Source organism: Rhopalosiphum padi, chromosome 1 (genome assembly GCF_020882245.1).
Source record: "Rhopalosiphum padi isolate XX-2018 chromosome 1, ASM2088224v1, whole genome shotgun sequence".
Taxonomy (NCBI): domain Eukaryota; kingdom Metazoa; phylum Arthropoda; class Insecta; order Hemiptera; family Aphididae; genus Rhopalosiphum; species Rhopalosiphum padi.
Window position 1 is genome coordinate 62,237,854 of NC_083597.1, and position 13,954 is coordinate 62,251,807.

The following is a 13,954-nucleotide window of genomic DNA, read 5'->3' on the forward strand; positions in this document are numbered from 1 at the left end:
GAAATTATTTTGATTTGATTTTTTTTTCCCGATTTTTAAGACCAATAGTTTTCATTATAATATAAAATACCGCGTATTATCAAATATAAAAAATTTAATTTGCGAACGAAAACTTTCGTTTTTATTTCCAGTGGTAAATATAATATGTATACCTATTAAATGCCTACCAAATTGTCATGCAGAAAAATTTTTGAAAATGTAACTTGATCGAAATTTGCTGTGGGAGATTAACTATATATATTTTTTTAAATCATAATTATATCACTATAATCTGTTCGTAGGTAAACATTATAAAATATGTATCTTACATTTGAAGTAAAAATTGTCAGGTATGGGCAGTACCTACTACTTTATAATTATTATCACGATTACATAATCAGTTTTTCCGCGTTCTCTCGATGGACATATACCTACTTATTTCACAAGTCACAACTATATACCAGTCTACACTCTAGTACTCTACAACAGTATTGCAGCTAAATGCAGCATACTGGTATTATTTTCCTCCTTCTGTAACATAACGAATTTGCAATCTGTAGAATCAATATCATGTCAAATTATATAGTGAATTTATTGACATAATATCTAAGTTAAAGAACATCGTATGTGCAAAATATTTAAATCTTTATGTGATTTATAAATATTATATATACATATCGACCATGTGAAATATTAATATATTACAATTTAACTATGTTCATATTACTTATTATCTTACTTTAATTAAAATATTATGAAAAAACCCACGTACCGACACAGATAATGTTTCAACAGTAAGTTTTATAGTAGTAAAATGCAGGTAATAGTGAGTATAGTTCATAGTATAGTATACTTCATAGTATAAGGCATTATATATTTATATATAAGTTAATATTTCTTTTACTTCAATAATTCCTAACATTTTCTCTAAAATTATTAATTATAAATTAACTTCTATTTTTAAAAATGTTCTTATTTCACAACAACATGTTTATTCAAGTAATAAATCAACATTAACCAATCTTATTAATTTTAAACATTTTATTTTACATTTACAATCATTTTCACATAGCTCTCAAGTCTCAAACTGATACTATTGTTACTAACTTTAAATAATAGGTGTTCGATAGTATTGATTATAGTTTATTAATTTTAAAATTAAAAAAAAATTGGCTTTTCTAATCCCTTATTATATTGGTTCTCATCATCTCATCTTCCTTTATTTCTCTACGTGTGAGATTCAATAAATCATTATGTACTCGTATTTGAAGAGATTGAAGTCACTTCAGGCAATCTACAAGGTGATCACCTGTCTTCTTTTCTGTTTTATTTAATTAACAACTCTAGTACTTATCTTACTTTTTGTTGATGATACGAAAATTTTTCTGTCTGATACTGAGGATCTCTACTTCAGAGTAATTTAATAAACTTTAACCACTGGTGCTTACAAAATGGCCTATCCTTAAATATTAATAAATATCTAACTATTACTTTTTCTACGAAATACTTAATCCACAAAATTGGTCTTTAATTATAATTTAAATGCCCCACTTGTGCCTTGATATGTGTATGTCTTATGACTGGGGTTATTCTATAAATGTGTGCTACACGGAGAGCCCGAGAGCGTTACCATGTCGTCATAAACCACAGGTGGGTTAGTTTTAGTTTTAAACCAGTTAGGTACAAAAAAAAAAATAATACGAAAATATCTATCTACAATATATTATTCACAATTTTCACAAGCCGTACATAAACTAATTTTACAATAAAATAAAAAAATAAATTATAAAATAATAAACAATTAAATAACTTAACAAAAAACATATTCACGTCAGAAATAATTTTTAGTACACTGAATATAGCTGTATAAGCTATATGTATATTAAAATAGGTACAAATATATAATATTCTATGATACGCCGTATATTTATTATGTACAGCAGCAAATCAAACGTCAGAAAAACCTTTTTGTTCATTTCCAAAAAGATTCGCATTTATTTTTAACGATTATTGATGCCGCGTTATACGAATCGTCGGCCGAAATTTGTATTTCTATTTCAATAGGCGTCACGCTTATCGAAATATTCGGCAATGAAACAGATCGCCAAGCTGGCGGATCAGTGACTTCAACGGGGCTCACCACATCCGACGGGCCTTCGTTATCATCGGAATGCTGGCGTAACGACGACGAGGGAGCCGGCGATTTAGCTTCTACGGCTGGCGCCATCACAGCAGCGTTTATGATCGCGATCATTCGCCGCATCTGCGGTCCTGCGTAATTGGCCAGCAGGATTGGCGATGAATGATATTCGAGTGACGCGTCGGGATACTGTCGCGGTTCATCGAAATCGCCATCGCCGCCTGACGTTATTATTTTTATGTTCGGCATCGATCTAAAGTACGGTTTAGCGATTAGACCCGATGAGAATTTCGAGCTTTTCGAAATTTTCGTGGTTTGAGCGTTTTGTGTTTTTTCCCCCAATGGTTCATATCGAGGCCGGTGTGATTTTGCAATCGATCGTAATATTATTATTATCTTTCGAATACGCGTATAATTAACATCAAGAGAAGCGAGTTCACTCTAAAGAATTATTCGACGTGTGCTCTTTGAAACAATATCGAAAATCAACTGCAGTTAGACAGATATTAGGTACACAACGAATATTTTATATTTCAACACTATATAGTTGGCAATAGCAATAACAACATATTTTTAATTATTTATTTAGTTGATTGATTATCGGCTAAAGAGAGTACATAAAATAATACAAAATACAAGGCAAAAAAATAATAATACAGAAAAGAACAGTTATTATAGAATTTTAAAATTAAGTCTTATCATTTATGTTATTATTTATTCAAAACATATACCTACACAAACAGCGAAGTTTAAATTCGTTATCAAAATAAAAGTTAAAAGCAAGGCTGTTTTTATTTTTTTACTGACCAGTATTATACGTAAGTGGTTATAAGAACTATGATGATTTTGATTATTTTTTATTTTAGCAGCTTTGAGTGCATCAAATTTAACACACGATACAGTATAGGTAATATTACTAAAATACAAATCATATAATGTTTTATTTTATAACATGTGAAGACTAGAAAAACTTAAAAATCTAACGTCATTCAGTGTCTAATTTTTCAAAAATACATAAGACTACGGTTATGCGGCGCAATGGATAGGCAAATAAATAGTACTCAAGATTGCAGGCCACTAATTATTATTCCAGTTGGGTTCGATTGGTTTGAGGACTAATAAACATCAACTGTAAATTATTATATTAGCAGCAATGTATTCAAATGCATAATTGACTACCTATTTAAGGAGCATTTTATGTACATTTTTATAAGATTTTTAAAATAATTAAAATAATTAATCTTCTATATATTTAAAAACTAATTCAATGTATTATAAAAGTGATTCAATATCAGTATTTACGAGAATTGGTAAATAATAATAAGATTGTATAATGAATAGAAAAACGGTTTTATACAAAATAAACTTATCAGTTATTATTAGGGCTGTGAATTTAATGCACTAAAAAACCCTAAAAAATGCAGTGTTAAAAAAATATAATTTAAAATGCACTTAAAATGCAAGAAACGCATTTAAAACATTTTTAATTTAATTTTCTTATTTATATTGAAATTAGAATATTATTATATTTGGTCATATTATAATTTGAATTTTGATTATGATTTTGAAGTTTACTGATTTTTTAATAATGCTATTTGTCTCAAATATTTTTTAAATATTATTAAAAGGTTTTTAAAGTTATTAATTAATGGAATTTAATTAAAAATACCAAAAAATGAACCAAAAATGGAAAATATGACATAAAAGAGCAAAACAATGACCTAAAAATTAAAAACGTCAAAAAATGTAAAATAAAAGTTTCGTAAATGATGGATTTGTTGTTACATAATTCAAATTATATACTTACAAAGCTACGTTTCACAATCACCAAAAAAAAAGAATGCACTTTCCTACAAATTCACAGCCCTATAGTTATTATATTATACACTATACAGTGAAAACTATCTAATGCGGAATAGCATGGGATCAACCAAAAATTCAAGATTATAAATTCGTATCAATTTTTCATATCGATAAGTTGATTAATGATTAATTTTCATTTAATGATAGACATGTGTACTTGTCATTTGTATATGTATTTGAATGGACCAAGGGCGGATCCAGCATGTATTTACGGTCGGCGCACTTTATAGGAAAAATTATATAATATAGATATAGGCATATTATAGCAACCCATTAAAAAAAAAACAATATGATAAAAATGTATGTTTTTTAATATTATTTTTTTCTTACAGAGGTGGCACTTGCCCTTAGTGCCCCCTCCCCCTCCCGGGTTTTGCCATGGAATGGCCGTCACTTAGTATGTATAAGGAAACTGTTCAGTGTAAGACTCTTAGTGCATTACTGTTTCACAGCCATACGGGATAAGGTTGTATCACAGATACGATAACCCAAAATACAAATTATCAAACTGATGTATGTACCTACATACTCATATCGACGTAACATGACGCGAGGTTTTTAATTGTATGGGACCTACAAAATCATTCAGTTTCCGCGTTAGGAAGGTTCAGTTTTAATGAGGTTCAACGTATATTTAAATTTTAAAAGTATAGGAACCATAGAAAAATTCCTTATTGGATAGTTTTCCTTTTAATTCAGGATCCACATTACACAGTTTTCACTGTATACAAATTTATTATTTACAGTAGATTTATACAAATTTTTACACTATACACAGAAAATATTTGAAATTAATAAAATTGGATATTAAAATAATCATTTATGATTACCAATTTTGTAGTAATTCAAAAAATATTTATAATATGATCTTGAAATGTTTTCCATTATAAACAATATTATTTTCAAACACAATTATATTTACAAAATATTTGTACCCTTAAATAGTATGTCAGTATTAACTAAAAAGTTAATAATAATATATAATAATAAATTATGAAATACTTTTGGTTAAAACAAAATTAACTTATAGTATTATAATACTAATAGAAAAATAAATTACTTATAAAATTGATTATACATAGTATGGATATTGTATAATCAATGCTAATAATAATATAAATAAATTATAAAATATCATTAGAAAGAAGGGCTGACTGTCTCCGATCAAAATTGTTTTTCATATTATACAACAATTTATCACATTCATTAGTGATTTGCTTAAGAACCACAATTTAATTGTGTTAAGAACAAAGTACCCAAAACTTATACATGCGCAATGATATAACTGTTTTATTTTTAATGATTAGGTAATAAGTAATAACTCCATTTAAAATAAAATATTTATTTAATTTTCAAGTGAAACATTTTCTTCTACTAAATTTTCATTTTTTTCTACCTCTGGACATTCAATTTCTAGTTTTGATTTATAATCTATAGAACAATTATCATATTCCAGAAGGTCCTCTTCGTCTATGACTGAAAACATTTTTCTTTTCGGCAATGTACTAATCAATGCTTCTTTCCAAGATATACCAGACACCACTTTTGATATTATTTCAAAAACTGAAAAAAAATATTAACTTTCATTAGACAATTTCTGGCTTTGATTTAGATTCTGAGTGATGAATATTTACACAAACATGTGTATTACTTTTAACATTGATATGTTTTCAAGCTTAATACAACTTTTTTTTTTTGACCAGTGTCGTATAACCATTTTTTGCTTATAATAACCATAATCATTGTTCCTAATAATGTTCTGATATTTAATCATGTTTAATCATGAGTTATATAACCACGTACCGTCGTGATGATATTATTATTACTTGTAAATTAATATTAAACCTATAGTTTATATGGGAAACCGGTATTTTTATGTGCAATTCACAATGTTGTACAAGCTGCAGTGTTGCATAGGCCTATATAGCTAGCCATATACCCGTTTAATAACATCGCGAGTTCAAAACGATATTCTAATAAACTATGAAAATAATTTTAATAATAATTAAAAATATATTTAATTTGTTAATGTATAATATACTATGTACTAAAAAATGTACCTATTTATTTTGTAAGTATATTTGTATTATAAATTGTTTATTTCTGTAGGTAGTGCGATTGCTCCATCGCACATATGCACGAGCCGCCACTGTGTATTACCAATAGAAAAATAAAGCACTAACATAAAATAGAAATACATAGTAAAGATTAAAGATATACTGTTTCTGCTCAGAACTGTTATTTGTATGCAATGAATTATTATTGTATTTTAATTTAAAATATCCATTACAATTACGAGTTGCACTCAAAATATAGCAGAACGTCTCCAGGATTTTTCTAATATAAATTATATTAATTTTAATTTAGATATATTCTTATAACACATTTAAATTATAAAAATATATATACTCCTACAAAAAAGATAACAATTTGGTGCAAATTAAGTAAAAAATAATTTGTAAAAATAGATTTTTTAATTAAAATATCAAATTAAATTACCATGATTAATAGTTAGGATTTTTCTAGTTTGCATGTTGATATGTTCATCAATAGGTAATCGAGCATGAGCTATACCTAGATCATTTGCTATTTTTAGACTTGCTCCCTAATAAAAATAAATATATTAATATTAGTACAAAGATAACAACATTGTAAGTAACTATACTTTGCAAGAATTATGATCAACAAGACCACCAATTATGTACACTTTGTTTTCATCTATACTTTCTAAAACATTCATACTATCACTGGTTAAATAAACAATTTCTTCTTTCTGGAACACTTTATCAAATGAATCTTCTAAGTATTTTAACTGAAAATAAATAAATAAATAGTACAAAATATTCTAGATTTTTGACATGTGAAAGAAAATTACTAAATTTAAATAAAAAAGTAATAAAGTTTAAAATTTTAGTCATTATAATTTTTGGTATTTTAAATTAAATTAAATTGTATTCTTCAAATTTAGAAAATAATATTTAAATACTAAAATATTTTTATCTTTTTTTGATTTTCAAATATTTATTATATAATCTGAAAATATGTTTTATTGCAATAAGTACAAGTGAGTGCGATGGCTGTACATGAAATACTAAAATATTAAATGTTAAATTCAAATAATGTTATATAAAATATGGCATGACTGTTATGAGTTAAGCTCACATTCAGACAATTATAATAGCCACTAAAGTTTTTGTATTTAAAATATTTTAAATACAGACAAATTATAAGATATTTTTTGAAAATGATTTATTATTATAAAGAAAGAGTTAATCATTAGAAGTATAATAGTTTTGCATAATAGAAGTGTCAATACTACCAATTACTAGGTATTTTAATTGTTTTTCATTAATAAGTTTTTGATTCTTATTATTTTTTTTTTTTTAATTTAACTATAAATATTAGAACATACATCCCAAAACTCAGAACCATTGTGTTTAGCCATGATCTCTTTGATTTTTCCTTCATAACTGCATATATGTAATTGCATAGGATTATCCATTCTACGATTCAGACCATAACACCTCAATATTTGATTTGAACACTTGCATAAATCCTAATAACATAAAATATTTTAAAATTAATACCTATTTTTTTTGTAGGGTTAAGACTTATAAACAGTATAAAAAAGTAAAATATGAATTTTATTTTGTTAGAATTAGTTAAAGTATGGCTAGATATAATATTAATTTAACAAACATTTTTAAACTATCATTAAGTTAAAGCGAAGCATATTATTATTTTTTAAATAAATTGAACAAAATTAGTTTATAATATTTAAGTCAAATCTTTTATTTTGGTCTTATTAAATATACTTTAAAATTAAATGGAGGAAAATAATATAATGTAGTATCAAGCCTTTTATAATAGTTTTGTAAATAAGCTACAAAAATGCATTTTTTGTATTTATAATAAAAATTGATCATTTATATCAATATTAGGAGATTTATGGATGTTACTAATTAATTTTTAAAGATGTTTCAAAATAAACCATACCAATGCATATAAATCTAAGGTTTATTTGTTAAAAGAAGTTGTTGAATAATATTATTTATTGTATTGAGCAAAATATGCATTAATATCAAATAATAAAAAATCCTTCATATAGGAGATATTATCTTCTTTAATAAATTAGTGAATGAATCTGCCAATGATAAGGTAAGATATTTGATTTTTAACAGTAAAAATCAACATAAAAAATAAAATAAAAATCATTAGTCATTACTTGTTACCTTATCAGACATTAAGTTATCGTACGACATGTCTAAGACAATACGTTGTTTACATGTACTATCTGCCATTTTATTTCTCTTTACTTTTGATACTTCTACTCCTAACTCTCGCATTTGGGCTTTCAATTTTTTCTTTTCTACTTTTTTTTCTTTATTTAATTCTCTAAAAATAAATTAAAGTTTAGATTATAATGCATATATATGAATATGATATACAGAGATGATTAAAATTAAATATTACTTTCGTATTGCTTTTTTTTCCATCCATATCTGTTCCTTTTGAATCTTTTTTAGTTGCCTTTTAGACAGAGTAGACTGGCCAGCATTTTTTTCCTCTTCAAGCTTACATATTTTATGGTTGCTTTCACAAACATCCTCCGATTCATCCAATGACCGTTTTCCAATTTCGTTTAAAACAGTTTCTTTCGCAGTGCCTGCGTCGGTATCGTGATTTGGTTTTATAAGTACGGTTTCCGGTGATTCATTCATTTTGTCATAACATTAATCGCAAAATTGATTGAAATCCAAAAGTTGAAATATCGTTGTTTGTTTTAATGCTCTGTAGTAGTGTAGTTAATAGTTAGTACTATAAAATGTTTATCTTGGTAATACATTACCTACTATAATAATAGTGTATATTGTGGTATATTTCTTTAATCCTTATGCATTATTAAAAATATAAATTTATAGTAACAATCTATACAAACTATCTTATAGTGGTATATTGTTATGCTTATGCTTATTGCCTATAGTACTTACGAGTTACGCTCACGATTTAAAAATTTTAAATTTACTTAAACCATGACGGTAATACGGTACTGTAGGTACTACAAGTCTACAACAAGTCTCGCCACGCGCGTTATCAACGTTCAACGTTACTGTCACTATCACTATTATTATCACTTATCACCACAATTTAAGATATCTTCACAGATAGTATTTTTATATATCTGTCAGATCTGTGGTCCAAGCCTTCAAGGTGAATCCACTTTGAGGAGGTTCTCTTTTGAATTTTGAGTTTAGTTGTAATATTGTGCTCCCAACTATGGCTAAATATATATTTAGCCATGCTCCCACCGGCCATCAATAAAATAAAATTCCTTACACAGTTCAACTGACAGCACAATAGAACATTAATGTCCATACTCCATATCCATTATTCCATATGGTCAAGGTGACAAGGTATAACTACGAATTAAGATATATCTTAATAATAAAAATAAATATAATAATTAATATATCTTAATTCATGGGTATAACACGTCCGCTGTTATATCAGCAACAGAATATAAATATGATATTTAGGGCTCGGAAGTTGATGCATTTTGCATTTTTTTGCATTTATTGGTGTTTTTTACTTTTTAAGTCATTTTTAGTCATTTTCAATGATTTCAGATTAGTTTACTTCTTATAGTTTTTTGTCGACCATTATACCGATAACTTACTTAAAACTGAGATTACCACGGACTAAGATTTAGTACCTATCCAATTTTTTCTCACCGATTACAATCGTTGTCGTGTTGTAATGAATATTATTGTACCTAAATTTTATTATTTTTTCTTAATATTTTCGAAATTCTGAAAATTAAAACGTCGGTTAGTGCTCGTTGACGTCTACTATATTTGTAATTTTTTATTTTATTATTAAGGACATTTTTTATCATATTTTGAGTAATTTGTAAGCGTTGATAAATGACAAATGTATATAGAATTTTATAGTAAAGTAGAGTACAATTTAAAAAAAAATATATTTTTATTAATTTATAATAAATATTTGTCATTTTTATGTCATATTTACATTTTTTTAGGTAATTTTTTAATGTTTTTAAGGTCATCAAATTCTGAACCCTAAATTGATATCATATAAATTAAAAGATCTATAGATATCATAAAAGCATAGCGCATCCAGTGTGATGGTGGTGGGGGGGGGGGGGTTAAGGGGTTGTCCCCCCAAAAAAAAATTCTCTCCGAGGCCTAGTATAATAACCTTTATAATCTTATGTATATTATATATATTGTAATAATGTACTCCCCCTCCGAAATTTTATTTTAGTTGCGCCACTGCATATAGAAGCATATTATAAATTTGTGGTCGGCGGGTTGGATCACTAGGATTATAGTCTATAGTACGTCTCCCTCTATAAAAGGTGTTTATTTACTTTATTTACATTTAAAATAAAATATAAACACTTTCACTATAATATAATTTATAAAATAAAATCGTGGACCTTGGTACATCGATTATGCGAGCATAATATTGGATTGATTGTAAATTGAGTTTTACGATAATAAATTATTAATATTGATCTATGACATTCATGGTCGCCACTCGCACTCACCCGTCAATGTCAAACGAACATATTAAATAGTGTTAATTGTGGTTTATCGTCTTTCCGACTTCTTCACGCTACAAATTACTAGAAATCCTACTTTATAAAACGTTAGCTCGAAGTTGAACATCAATTATATGATAATATTTTTTGTTTAAGTGATCTCTTACAAGTCTGTCCCAGCGCTTCGTCAACGATGAAACTCTTTTTAACTGGCGCATCGGGCTTGTTGGGTAGGTCTATTTACGAACGTTTTCTGAACGAGCCGGATTGGACTGTATGCGGGATTTCGTTCAAAAGGCAAGTATGATAACGATTTGCTAAACTTATGATATAACAGTCGAATGGATGATTAGAATTTAATAATATTTATAGGACAAGTCCCGGATTGACAAAACTGAACCTACTCGATAAAGATGCAGTCACTAATCTCCTTAATACCATTTGCCCTGATGTAATTGTTCACTGTGCTGCAGAACGGTTTCCAGATAAAGTAGAAAATGACCCTCAAGCTGCTTATGATCTGAATGTTGGAGTATCAGCTCATCTTGCTGATGTAGCAAGTAAATGTTTTACATAATAGCTAGTTACATAATATAAATAACATTTAATTAAACAACTTATAATAGATATTGAAATAAAATAAGGCAAATCTTTAACTTCCCAAAAATATTAAAGGTAGGTACCATTTTACAATATAACATATTCATCTGTGAACAATAATTATATTAGGTTCCTATATTATATTGTTGATTTCAATATTTTATAATTTTTTTTCCTCTTAGAAAATCTCAATGTGCCATTATTGTATATCAGTACAGATTATGTGTTTGATGGAGACAAAAGTCCTTATAAAGAAACTGACGAACCTACTCCTATAAATGAATATGGAAGATTGAAGTTACTCGGTGAAAAAGCAATCCTTGCTGCTAATCTAAGTATGATTTATATTCAGTGTTTGGCATAGATAATTTATAATAATTAAATAGTTATTTAGATAAGATAATAAATATTTTTCAAAATAATAATCTAAATGAGATAATACATATATTTAAACATATATACCGTGTGTCGTACCCGCTTGTATTGTCTCCATATTATTATGTATAATATAGCAAATTTGCGTTCAACAGAATCCATTTTATGTCAATTTACCTATCATAAAACTTAAAGGTAAGAATATTATTTAGGGCATCACATAGGCTTTTATTAATATTTTCATTTTAAATTTTTTATGTTATAGCTATATAAACACTAAAAGTTTAAAATTATGATAACTCTCTTTAAATTTTAATACCGATAAAAGCCTATGGGATGCCTTAGATAATATTCATAATTTTAAGTTTGATAATAGGTAAATTGTCTTTAATATTGAAGCAAACAACATAAAATGGATTCTGCTGAATGCAAACTTGCTATGATGTACAATAGTAAGACATAGACAGTATATGCAGGCATGACTACTTCTTAAATGTTTAGTAAGCCTGGGTTTTAGAATTATTTTTTTTTTAAATCTAAAAAGGTTAGTGCTTCTTTGTTGCAACAAGTTGTTTTTAAATACATATGTGTATATTCTAGCACTATAATAAAATAAAAATTGCCCACATAAACCGAATTGAGTGCCCATATTACATGGCTTTTTTTAACTTTGTTAATATATATTTATATTGGGACCAGACCATTTTGCCCATATTAAGCGGATGCCCATATTAACCGGTGCCCACATTAGGCGGAATCCACTGTATATATTATTCCATTTGGCTATGGATTCCCTCGGCAATCTAGACCGATACTGAATATAATATTACAGTAAAGTATTATCTAAATGAGTTAAATTGTACAAAAAAACTATCTAAATAATGTTGAGCACCGCTTATGTAGTATACTAATATTTATAATCAATGGTATTGTGGTAATATTTTTATTTGTAAATCCTATGCTGTAAATTAAACTAGTAATTAAAAAAAACTAATTTACAGATAATATTATTCTCCGGATTCCAGTACTTTATGGACCAGTTGAAAGTTTAGAAGAAAGTGCAATTACTTATTTGTTAATTGGATTAAAAAAGTGTCAAAATAATAATGAATTATTTAAAGTCTCCAATTATGAACTTCGTAATCCATCAAGTGTTGATGATATAGCACATATCGTGTTTAATTTAGTAGAAAAAAAAATTGTATCTGTAAGTTAATGTCTCTTTATCAGAAGTTGTTTACATATCGTAAAATTATGATTTTTACAGAGTAATGATATCAGTGGAATTTATCAGTGGTGTGGAAAAGAAATGTATACAAAGTATGATATGGTGGCTAAAATAGCTAAGAATTTTAACATGAGTATGAAGCAAGTAGTTCCAGTAAATGGGCAAGGTGGAGTAAAACGCCCATTTAATACTTTATTAGATGTTTCACGTTTAAATCAATTAGGAATTGGAACACATACTAATTTTGAAGATGGAATAAAAACTGTATTAGCCAGTTGGATTAATAATTAGTTTTTTTATAATGACTAAATGTAAAATAAAATAAAATGCATTTAATCTAAACTATTTTATTTCTCTACAATTTTATAAATATTTTTTTTATTTTTGTATCATTGCTAGTTATAAATAAAGAATATATTTTTAAAGTTATGCATAAAAAAAACTATTTACTGTATACCAAATAAGGAAACCAGTATATTATAGTACTGTTTATTTCCTGATAGTCTTTTTTTCATTTCCAAAATATGTTGGTTTGATCACTTGGTAATATGAAATCATTCTACATGATAGTTTAATACCACTTCCTGATGAGTAGACTTAAGACGTCAGTAATTAATAATCAAATACATTGACTTGTTTTCAAATAAAAAAACAAAAGCACTTTTTCAGTCCATAAATACAAAAAATTACCAAATTGATTCATAAGTAAGTGAAATTTGGAAGAAGAAAAAAAATTAATTTTCAAATGGATTACTGATAAACTTTTTTTTTCATACATCACTGATGCAATACCAGTAGACCCGCCATAGTCTATAGCGTTAAACCAAATCATCCTTTGAATTTCAATTAGAATACAACATAGAAATACACACTAGTCTTAGTATAATACTGAATTTTATTTATTTTTTGAGGCAATAATTGATTATTGGTAGAACTGATAGGTACCAGTAGTGTTACTAAAGGGGATCAGAAGGTGCTTGTGCATCAGGGTTTATTCACTTAAAAAACCCAAATTAATACAATGTTTTTATTTTTTTAATAATCCAAAATTATTATTTAATTTTAATAAATTAATAAAACATGCAATAATATTTTTAAAAAATGTATAAAATGATGAGTAAATAGTATGAAAAAGTAAGATGAATGTATTCAGATCGTCAGACCTTCCTATATAATGCTTGGATAGCTGGATGAGGTAAATATT

The 13,954-nt window shown here is 26.8% G+C and overlaps 2 protein-coding genes across 6 annotated transcripts; one reads left to right on the plus strand and one right to left on the minus strand.

Annotated features, from left to right (window-relative positions):
• Positions 1–5,308: 5,308 nt before the first annotated feature.
• On the minus strand, positions 5,309–9,074 carry LOC132917041 (tRNA methyltransferase 10 homolog A). 3 transcript variants are annotated; one of them, XM_060977562.1, is made up of 7 exons: positions 8,974–9,074; positions 8,456–8,773; positions 8,215–8,377; positions 7,395–7,538; positions 6,648–6,794; positions 6,482–6,587; positions 5,309–5,545 (listed from the first exon to the last, which is right to left on the minus strand). In XM_060977562.1, the coding sequence occupies exons 2-7, from the start codon at positions 8,701–8,703 to the stop codon at positions 5,328–5,330; spliced, it is 1,026 nt and encodes a 341-aa protein (XP_060833545.1). In that variant the 5' UTR covers positions 8,704–8,773; positions 8,974–9,074; the 3' UTR covers positions 5,309–5,327. The 3 variants fall into 3 exon arrangements, with proteins under 3 accessions (XP_060833545.1, XP_060833546.1, XP_060833544.1); XM_060977563.1 differs by having other exon boundaries at positions 8,836–9,074; XM_060977561.1 differs by having other exon boundaries at positions 8,832–9,074.
• A 104-nt stretch (positions 9,075–9,178) lies between these two features.
• On the plus strand, positions 9,179–13,179 carry LOC132917042 (methionine adenosyltransferase 2 subunit beta-like). 3 transcript variants are annotated; one of them, XM_060977565.1, is made up of 6 exons: positions 9,179–9,396; positions 10,704–10,844; positions 10,920–11,107; positions 11,330–11,482; positions 12,524–12,729; positions 12,790–13,179. In XM_060977565.1, exons 1-6 carry the CDS (start codon positions 9,380–9,382, stop codon positions 13,039–13,041), a joined length of 957 nt encoding a protein of 318 aa, XP_060833548.1. In that variant the 5' UTR covers positions 9,179–9,379; the 3' UTR covers positions 13,042–13,179. The 3 variants fall into 3 exon arrangements, with proteins under 3 accessions (XP_060833548.1, XP_060833547.1, XP_060833549.1); XM_060977564.1 differs by lacking the exon at positions 9,179–9,396 and adding an exon at positions 9,985–10,022; XM_060977566.1 differs by lacking the exon at positions 9,179–9,396 and adding an exon at positions 10,269–10,361.
• The last annotated feature ends 775 nt before the right edge of the window (positions 13,180–13,954 follow it).